Source organism: Gallinula chloropus (assembly GCF_964237585.1).
Source record: "Gallinula chloropus genome assembly, chromosome: 1".
Classification (NCBI taxonomy): domain Eukaryota; kingdom Metazoa; phylum Chordata; class Aves; order Gruiformes; family Rallidae; genus Gallinula; species Gallinula chloropus.
This window is the reverse complement of record NC_140085.1, coordinates 85,411,697-85,422,295: the sequence shown is the minus strand read 5'-3', so window position 1 is coordinate 85,422,295 and position 10,599 is coordinate 85,411,697. Positions and strand designations below refer to the sequence as shown.

Genomic DNA, 10,599 nt, shown 5'->3' with positions numbered 1-10,599 from the left:
TGGATGTCCTGTCCCTGGAAGGTGTTCAAGGCCGGGTTGTCCTGGGCAACCTTGTGTAGATCCAGGTCTGGAGGTTGGTGTCCCTGCCTGTGGCAGGGGGGGTTGGAACTCTATGATCCTTGGGGTCCCTTCCAACTCAGACTATTTATTCTATGATTCTGGCCAAGATCCAGGCATCCTACCAACCTTACTCTTCCCAGCAATTCCCCACTGACTCCATCAGGCAGGTGGGACTTGCAGACATCCGCTTTGGGGGGAGAAAAACCTACTGATGTGAACTTGGTCACCTATGGATTCAGGCCCTACAAAAGTGTATGTGTATGTGGGGTTATGTGCCACAGGGCATACGCTCGAGGATCTGTTTTGTACCCATGTCCCCTAAACACACAGCACAGGATTTCCCTCCCTTCCTCTGGACACAGCCCGACACGAGACAGTGCAAGCGGAGGCTGCCTACCCAGCGTGGAGCAGACATGACAGTGTATGACATCACTGAAACTAGTGACAGACACGTATTGCTATGGGAGTCTCTTGTCTCTCTGTTGTCCTTTACAACCCCCAGAAGTCTTTGTTTTCCCTGCTGCACCATGTCAAAGGTGCAGCAAGGCAAAGCCCTTCCTCTCCCTCCCTGTTTGCAGAGGTGAGCTGGCAGCACTCCAGTGCCTGGCAGGTAGGAGCTGCCAGCTGGCCATCTTAATCACACCCCGATAAAGCTTCTCAGATACACTCATTCCTGCTTTGCTCTGCCTCAGCTCTCACAAGCTGTGTTATCAGCAGCTTTCAGATGCTTGAAGGGAAGGTACTGAAAGAAGCACGGATAGTCACCTCTTCCCAAAACCTCAGCTTTCAGATAACAAAAGATTCCCAGAGTAAGAAGGCTGCTGCAAACACAAGCCCAGTGTGACCAGCCGCCTCCTCCTGGAATGCAGAGGCGAGCCACCAACCGCCATCCTCAGCTGCCGCGTCCCTGGTTCTGCCTCGGAAGCTCGATGGCAGTGCAGTGTTTCAACACCAGGCTCAACATCCTCCGAGCAGCGGTAACTGCAATGGCTGAAACAAAGAGCAAGAGGGGAGCAAGCCCCTGAAGGGAGCTGAAAGTTCCCTTTGCCTTTCCTTCCCTGTACCGAGAGGTTGGCAGGCAAGCAAGGCAAGCGGAATGATGTTCGTTAGGAGAGGGTTTTATCGACATGGTGTCCTGGTTTCAGCTAGGACAGAGTTAATTTCCTTTCTAGCAGCCAGGGGAATGCCATGCTTGGGAGTTAGGGTGAGAGCAGTGCTGATAACACCCTGATGGTTTAGTTGTTGCCAAGCAGTCAAGGACTTTTCAGCTGTTCATATTTCCTTGCTAATGAGAAGGCTGGAACACCCAGGAGGCTGGGAAGGGACGCAGCCAGGACAGGTGACCCAAACCAGCCAAAGAGGGTATTCCATGCCAATTACCTCATGGTCAGCATTAAGGGGGACTGGTGGGGGGGACCAGCGCACGGCTTCAGGATGCGTGGTTTTGGGGTACGGCTCTGAGCTGTGCAGTTCGGTGAGACACTGCATTGTGGATCACCAGTTTTGTGTATTTTACTATAAAAGTACTATTATTGTTATGTCTCTTGCTCTGCCCTCCCAGTAAACTGTCCCTATCCCAACCTGTAAGGCTTAGGGGTTTTTTGTTTCCTTTTCCCTCTCTCCCTCCACCCCTCCCCACCCCCCTTAGAGAGAGCAGCTTGGTGGTACGCAGCTCTCAGCTGGGGTGACACCACGGCAGGTGGCTAAAGCAGCATCTCCTCCCACCGCTCAGAGGTGACTGACAGAACTGGGAGATCCACTGGAAGCCAGGTGGTTACCAACAGCTTTCTGTCCCTGCTGCTAGAGGGTTGTCAGTATGAACTGCCTGCCGAGCTGGGGCTGTGCGCTAGTGTACAGACCTCAGCAGGAGGCGGCAGGCACTGGGATGGGTTAGCCTTGCTCCTGAAAGGACAGGCTCCTGGCCTCCCAGACGTGGAAGCCCTCCTAGATAGAAGTCACCCTATAGCTGGTAGATTGCCATAAGGCTCAAATCTCGAGATCTGTGCCAAGATCCTGTGGTTCATGGCTCTGAAGGAAATGAAATATAGCTGGAAGAGCAGAGCTCACCCTACCTGGAAGCCGGCATTGCCACCGGCCTTGTGCAGCCAGGACCCTGGTAATCCAAGGAAACAGTTTCCAGGGCAGGATGAGGTGAGAAGAGTCTGTGACCAAGGGAAGCAAGTAGTGATCCTTCCTCATGGTGCTCTCCCAGACTCTAGGAGCGTGGGCCTGTGCACCTCCTGAGCCAGCTGCACTCACCAGCCCTTACAACAAGCATTTTTAACATCTTCCCTTGTGCACACAGCTAGGGTTTCTACCTGTGCAAGCTTCTAGCATCCACCGTACCCTGTGAAAAGGAGTTTCACAGCTACCTATGCTTTTTGTGGACCCTAGGAAGGGGGTTTTTTTGGTGTGTTTATTGGAAAACAGCAAACTGTTGTTACCTGTCCATTATCTCCATGTGACTCTCAATTTTACACGTCAGCCTACTGCTTATTTTTCCCTGGTCTCTTTTGCAAACTTAAGACGACCTTGACTCGCGCTGTTCCTCTCACAGAAACCATCCTGTAACTTTGGATGTACTTGTCCTCTCTGACCATTTCCCAGTTTTTCAATCCCTGTTCAGATGGAGGACACGAGAAATGCAGTATTTAAGAAGCGCACGCTCAGTCATTTTATACAGGGAGATAACAAAGTTCTCTATCTTGCTAATACTCCCTTCCCTATTAGCATCTAGTGCTTGTTTTTCTGCAAGATGGAAAACTTTTCTTGGCCCCTATATGTCAGGCAACCCAGACATCTCACCACACAAGCCTGGAGTGGGACAGATGCATTCAGAGGCTCCTCCTTGCCCTAATTCACTGGGAAGCATGGAAGCAGCAGGGAGGGTGGGGGGTGTGTGAGGGGAGATGGGAGGGATGGGAAGTAACTTTCAAGTATAAGGGTATCTGATTAACAGCTACTCAACACAAAAAGGCAACGTCCAAAACCTCCCAAATTTGAGTTATAATCAATTAAATTCACAGATTTGTTAGCCTTAAAGTGCTGTAGATAACAGAGGCTGCAACGAGGGTCCGAGACACTGACGGATTGAATCATTGCAAGACCCATCCAAGGGGAACCTTAAAGAGCTGCAGCCAGGAGCTTCACAACTGCTATTGGGGGCTTTATGGGAAAGAACACATTTATTATGGGATGTCTGAGGGGAAGCATGGGACTGTGTAAAGCTTACCATGCATGTTTTAAGGAAGATCATGAGAGCAAAACTTACTGTGGGATGCTTAGGGGGGGGAGGATCTAAGGTGGGGAAAGAAGGCATCAGGGAGAAGTGAGCACGGGAAAAGGGAGAGGAGGAATAAATCCACACATAGACTGGCTGCTGGTCAGCATGCTCGTCTGGCTGAGCCCTGCACTTGCTTAACCACCATCTGTCCTAGTCTTGTATTAAACTAATCCGAGCCCTTTCCTCCCCACGCGTGCACGCTCGTGACTTGCTAGCAAACCACACCCAGGGTAAGAGGCCTGAGTGCTGGACACTGGGCAGAGCTGAGGCCCAGCTACCAGCAATCTATGGAAACGTGTGCACACGAGCCATGAGCACGCTCAGAGTTTGATGGGCCAGCGACTGGGCTTAGACCAGTTCTGCCGTCCACGCTTTGCAAGGAACAGTTGTGTTTTTCCTGGGCACCGGCCACAGCACTTTGCTCTGGCTCCTGCCAACCCCTCTGCAGCCAGCTGTGCCTGTCACGTGCGGCTGTAGGAGCTCCTGGAGTTCACACTGCGCCTGGTAACACAGGAAAGAGCAGCCTCGCAGGTACCAAACCAGGACAGATCCTGGTCTGCTGCAAACAGCAAGTGCTGGAATCGCAGTCTCCCATGAACCCAACACTTGATGAGAAAAATCATGGCAAAGCCCCAAGCAAGCTGAGCCAGGAGGACAAGAGTTACACACCAGGTCTGTTACACACCCAACACCACACACGCTGTGGTGTAACACAAACTAGACTTGACAGACACTCCTGGTAGAAATCTTACTGTCCCTAGAGAAGGATTTATTCAGCGGAGAGCAGAACCAGGTAAGAGAGTACCACCTCCCACCCAGGAGTCTGGAAAGGGAGAGACCCAGGCTCATATTTATACAGACATGGCTCCGACCACTGCCGGTTACAGCTCCAGGAGAAGCAACCACCTCTTGGTGAACGAAAAGAACCAACATGATTGTACAGCTCCAGGACCAGCAGCAATTCCTGCTGCAGTCTGGGAGGCCAAGAACCAAGAGACTGCTTGTCAGGGAAGGCAGCAGGCCTGCCTTACTCTCCTCACAGAAGGCATAGGCCCTGACAATAGCCTCGCGTTCCTGTGAGTCAGGGAAAGTGCTCATGCTGAGAGAATAATTGCGTTCTCAAAACACGGCGGCCTTGAAGACAGGGGTACAAACTGCCCTAAACCAAGGAGTTGTGGGAAGGTATTTGGGAATAAGTGAACATGTCAAGAACCGGCCACAATAAATGGTCATAACAGCAGGTGTGCGGATGCTTTTAGACATCAAAGGTAAACTAACGATGATTAGCTGTAAGATATGCTTATCAGAACTCATTATAATTACTAACCAGTTTGGTGTGAACAGTGTGTGTAACCCCTTAGCTATTTTCAGTTTGCCACATTTGTAGTAACAAATGTATATAATCCATGTGATTTTGCTCAATAAATGGCTCAGCTAAAATTCATACAGAATTGTGTGCTGCCCATTGCTGATCTCCACAACTGCTGGACACCAGCACAAGGGTGAAATGAGAAGTCCCAAAAGTGCACTGGACCAGCACACAGCATGAATGGGGAGCAGCACAGGAGCCCTGCCCTGACAAGCACGCTGTGACCAGGCACCATGCACTACACACTTTGCCAGGACCATCAGGACCGCAGCTCCCATTGCTGCTTCACACATACTCCTGCTGCAGAGCATAAACACAGACACGAGGAATGCCTGAGCATCAGATGGGAGTGGAAGGTGTTTCTGGTGCAGAGGAGTAAGGAGACACAGCAGAATTCTGATTCCATGTTCAAGGGAAAAGGGCAAGACTTGAAAAGAGTACAGAATTTTTAATGGGTCAGTACATCAGTCCTGGATTCAGAGGAGGGAGCAGAGCAAATGGGGCTATAGCTGTCCCAGGCACTCGGCACTGCAGAGAGCAGGAAAGACAAGGTGGTACACATGTGACTGCAGCAATCCCTGGCCTCTGCTCTCCAAGGAGGGAACCACCACCTGAAAAAGCACTTCCTCTCACTGTCCATTTAGTTTCATTCGTTTCTTCTTCCCAGTAGGGCCTTGAGGACGCATCGTTTTGGTAGAAGGCCGTCCAGTCTTCAAGGGCCGTTTTTGAGCCTGCAATGAGCGTCTCTTCTTCAAAGCAGGCTGTGCACGCTTCTGCTCTCCATCAACTTTTGATCCCTCAAGTTTCTTCTTTTTGGGCTGAGGCTCCACGACAGTATCGGGAACAGCAGGCAGACTCGCTGCTTCCACAGCAGGTTCTTCATCTGAAACAAGAGAGAAAGGTGCTGTAGGAAGAACGCACGCAGCTTCCACAGGCCTGTGAGAACAGACCCCGGCAGCTCGGCAGGGCTGCAGTACTAGGTCACCTTTCTGTGCCTGGGGGATGGCATTAGAGAACTTTTTGAACTTGGCGATGAAGAACCCATCCATGTTGTGCGTGTGGGGGTAGAAACGCCGCGTGGACTTGAGGGAGGGGTGGAAGCGACGGTCTTTGAACCTGGAGGAAGAAGCGGGTTGAGAAGTTACGGAATGCCTCTGCTCAAACCTGGCCGCCAAGGAACAGCCGCCTGTACAGCCCGTCCCCTGGCACGCACCTGGTGAAGCCTTCCTTGCCAAAGTCCAGGCCTGTGGCCACCAAACGAACGTTGCGCTTCTTCAGGGCGTAATCCACAACCCACTCGTTCTCCTCCACCTGCCGGAGACGAAGCGTCAGGACCCAAGGCTCACCGGTCCGTCCGAGCAAGGCACGGCCACAGCAGAGCACTAAGACCACCTACCGTGACGGAACAAGTGCAGTAGACAATATAGCCCCCTGTCTCTGAGGCAGCGTTGACGGAATCTATAGCGCTGAGGATCAACTCCTTCTGCAGGTGAGCACAGCGCAGGATGTCTTTCTCGTCCTGAAAGAAAAAGAGGTTAGGATGCCAGAGGCATAAGGAAGCAACCCCAGGGCTCTACTGTGGATGGAGGGATGACGGGAGAGCAAAGTACATTAAATATACAGGGTTTTGGAGTCTGCTGTAGAACTAAAGTCAAAAAACCTAGCTCTTGTACAAGCAGAATAGACAAAAGGAGAAGAAAACAGTGTCCCTGTTGCAGACATCTCTCAAGAATGAAGCTGCCCTAAAGCACCTCCTCTCACAGCTCATTCCCTTTGTCTCCACTGGTCACTCACCTTGTTGGTTTTGACAGCAGGATCCTTGGAAATGACGCCTGTTCCACTACACGGAGCATCAAGCAAGACGCGGTCAAACCCTCCAAGCACCTACAGGCAGATGGATGTTTGGACTTACAGGTGGGGACTCAGGACAAGACTGAGACTAGAAGGGGAACCAGAAGACTGGGAAAGCAGAAATCTCATTCCTCCCAGCCAACCTCCCCATCCCCACACCGAGTAACAAGTGGCTTCAGAGAACACAGAACTTTACTGCAGAGACAGTGCAGCAGCCGGGAACACCTCAAGGAGGCAGGAACATACCTTGGGGAACTGGCGTCCATCGCAGTTACTCACTACAGCGTTGGTGACTCCCAGCCGATGCAAGTTTCCTACCACGCTGTGTAGTCGCTCGGCGTTACTATCATTGGCCAAGATCATACCCGTGTTCTTCATAAGCTGAGCTGCAGGAGGACAAACACATGTGCAAGGGGATGAAAACCTCCCGTACTTTTGCCCACAGGGACAGCTGCCTCCCTCCTTTCCCTGAGCTCAGATCCACTCTGTTCCCCCTTTCTGTATAAGGCAGCAGACCCTTATTGCTTCACAGAGCATCCCTCCCCAGCCTCCCAACCAAGGCTCCAGGGTGGTACCTATGTAGCTGGTCTTGCCTCCTGGGGCACAGCACATATCCAGGATACGTTCATTCTCCTGCGGAGCCAGAGCCATGACAGGAAGGAGACTAGAGGCTCCTTGCAGCATGTAGTGTCCAGCCAGGTACTCAGGGGTGGCACCTGGACAGGGGAGGCAAAATAAAAGACAACAGCACGTGAAAGGAATGGAGCCAAGACAGGCGCCAGCTCAGCCCTAGGACAGGAAGGGTGATCTCACCAATAGGCACAGAGGAGTCATAAATAACAAGTCCTGTTTTTGACCACTTCCCCAAGGGGTCGAGATTCACTCCACGGTTGATCAGAGCCTGCAAGACGAGAAGACAGCACTCAGACACCGGCCCGTGTGACAGGCAGCGCAGGACACAACCCCAAGCTCCTGCTCACCTGTGCCAGGTCCCTTCGGCGCGTCTTGAGTGTGTTGGTGCGAATGGTCACGGGGCGGGGAACCTCATTGGCTTCCAGGAAGTTTATCAGCTGGATGGACGGAGAACAGGGAGGAAAAATGAAGCCCTGGGAGGCAGCCAAGTCCTTATCAGTCAAGAGAGATACGGGCAGGATCCTACCTCAGGGAGTGGGAAGATGTCCATGAACTTCCTGAGCAAGAAGTCACTGTAGGAATAGTAGGCGGCCATGTCCCGGCGCAGCAAGGCGAGGTATTCCTGCCGCGTGTGCCCTTCCTCCCGCTTCGCCCCGAAGTCCTGCAGCACCTCCATGTTGCCCTTGATGCGCTGGTGAATGGTGTGCAGGTCAGGTGGCTCCGCAGGTAAGAAGGCCATTAAGGAATCATAAACAGCCAAGAAACGGGACACGGGCTCTTTACAAGCACAACTGGTGGTGCAGCACTCTTGCATCACAACAGCCACCCCCACCTCCCCACGAAGGCCTTGCTCAGGAGAGAGCGGGATTCAAAGGATGGAAAAGCTCACAAGGCAGGAGCTGCGAAATATTTCAGAGAGTTTGCTAATTTACTTTAGATAAGCAGAAAAAGAAAACAGGAAAAAGACAACAAAAAAACCAAAAAGAAGTCTTCCAGTACCTGTATCAGAAAAGAAACTAGAAGTTGTCCACAGGCAACTTTAGTTGGACAGAGAAGAATGGAAAGAGGCAGGATTAAATTGTACTGGGGGACAGGAAATTAAAATCACCAAAGCCTGAGAACAAGTGCTTTTTATGTTGTAATCGCTGCCATCAGTCTCTAGGAACGAGTTGAACAAACACCTCACCAGGAAAATCAGGGCATGGTGGAAGGAGCTACATGTTAAGATGCCCATGTGCATTCAGAACTAGAAAGAAAATTGGGACAGGTGCTGAGCTTCATAGAGGGTGTACCAGATTCCTGAACTGTGCTGCACAGCAGCACTGTGTCGCTATTTATTAGGGCAGCTCATCTAAAAATACCTTGTCATACACAAAACGCTCCAGCTAAGCAACAGGCGTGATGAAGTCCAAATGAAGCTCTTCAGCTGTATCCAGGCCCTGTGCTTCTGCAAGCACCAGGCTTACAGATAAAAAGGATATCCTCTTTCTCAATCTGTTCATTAGTTGGCATCTTAAATTGTTCATCTATATCCAGGTTGATCTGCAGATCTGGGCTCTCTTCTTCCTCTTTCTGGCCCTTTTTTTGTCTATTTGCCTCATCTTCCATCTCCTCCTCTTCTTCACTGTCATCTTCACTAAGATCTTCCCTAAACATAAAGAACAGCACACGTGCTTTACACAACAGCAGCATTACACAGGCCGAGCCCTTCACAACTACTAGAGAGGTAGTTGTCAAAGATGGCAGAGAGGACAGAAGAATGGGCAGCACATGCTCCTCATCTAACCAGGAAAGACTCTGCAGACTGGTAATGTTCTCAGATCCTCACCTGTCAGGCTTCTGCTTCAGGGCGGCTTTTTCAATAGGCAGCAACTAAACACAGAGAAAAGATTATCAAGCAATATCCCCACATGTCCCCTCAACTCCCAACCACCTGCGAGATCTAGCTAACACAGACAACAAACAAAAGCACTGAAAGTTATGCTGGGATCAGTTGCTAAACTTCAAGTCATTCTTATGGGGGTAAGAAGGGGAAAGCTCTCTGCCACTGTGCCATACACCGCCCGGCAAAGTCACCCTTTTTCCCCAGGTCTTACGGGTCTTTTCATCCAGCAAAGTCAAATATTTCTTCCATAATTAAAGGCAAAAAGCTTCTACCTCTTCTTCCTCTGATGATGAGGCACCATAGTCATCCACCATCTCCTCGCTGCTCCCATCCTCATCCTCCTCCATTTCCCATCTCTCCTCTTCCACCTCACCATCGCTGGACAACTCCAGGCTGTTTCCTTTAGATGGGACTTTCTTGGCATTGGCTGGAGTCAGCCATTTTGAATTGCCATCACTGAAGCCGGGCTGGCGGCGAGGGCCTTGTCCTGCTGCCTTCACGACACGCTCCTCCTTCTGTGGGGATGTCTGCTCTGTAACTGCAGGCAGAAGCCACGGTCAGAAGTTAGGCGTTGTTCTCAAAACCAGCTGTTATACAAGAGAGGCTTTCATCCTGTGCTGGCCACCCAAGAGAAGGGACCGCTGGCTCTCCACAGCAGGCTTATCGATCACGGAGAAGGGCCCGTTCTCACCTCTCGCCTGATGAAACGCTACAGGCATTCGGCGAGGGTTACCAAACCAAAGCACAGCCACCAAATTCTCACGGAGCCTGCTCTGACACCTCACGGCAGGCTCCTTCCTAAACCTTTGCCTGTCCCTCCTTCTCCCGACCGTGACCAATAAAGCCCGAGGCGAGGTGGGAGATGATGCGGCACGTCAAGGCCTCGGGTACCCAACCCGGCAGGGCACCCCGGCGGAGGCTCTAACGCGCGGCAGAGACCAGACCCGTCACCGGCCCCACGGGGACCGCGAATCAGAACTTCGTTTAAGAACAGCGAAACCCGCCCCACGTCGTAAAAGATGCCGGAGCCGGGGGGTGGCCGGGGGGAGAGCCGGGCAGGACGGTGCCCGCCCCCGGCCCCAGCCCGGCACTCACCTGCCGGCTCCCGCTCCACTCCTCCTCTGAGCGGCCTCTTCCCCGCCGCGGCACTGCCCGCTCCCAGTCGCCTCTTCGCAGCCCTAGAGCAGGAGGGAAAGCGGCGGCCAGCGGCGGTCAGCCCCGTCCCGCCCGCCCCCCCCCCCCCCCCGCAGCCCCCCCGCCGCCGTCCCGCCGCGCTCACCTCTTCCGCCCGTGGCTGGAGAGCTTCTTCCTGCCGGTCTGCGGCTCTGAGGAAAGACACGCGGCCCTGGGTCAGCCCGCCCGCTCCGGCGGCAGCGGGCGCCGCGGGCCGCGCTTACTTACCCGGCGGCAGGAAGCGGGCCAGCTCCACCTCGGCCCCCCGCTGCTTGCGGGCTTTGCGCCCGGGGCCGCGCTTCTCCTTCCTGCTGGGGTCCAGCTTCCGCCCCATGGCGCCGCAGC

The 10,599-nt window shown here is 52.8% G+C and overlaps 1 protein-coding gene across 1 annotated transcript; it reads right to left on the bottom strand.

Moving 5' to 3' along the window:
• Positions 1-5,155: 5,155 nt before the first annotated feature.
• Positions 5,156-10,588, bottom strand: NOP2 (NOP2 nucleolar protein; the record flags this gene model as incomplete). The annotated part of the gene is made up of 16 exons (XM_084264949.1): positions 5,156-5,595; positions 5,698-5,828; positions 5,926-6,023; positions 6,109-6,231; positions 6,507-6,596; positions 6,810-6,949; positions 7,139-7,279; positions 7,377-7,464; positions 7,544-7,633; positions 7,723-7,922; positions 8,678-8,844; positions 9,025-9,068; positions 9,354-9,619; positions 10,177-10,259; positions 10,361-10,406; positions 10,483-10,588. 16 exons carry the CDS (start codon positions 10,586-10,588, stop codon positions 5,342-5,344), a joined length of 2,067 nt encoding a protein of 688 aa, XP_084121075.1. The 3' UTR covers positions 5,156-5,341.
• Positions 10,589-10,599: the final 11 nt, after the last annotated feature.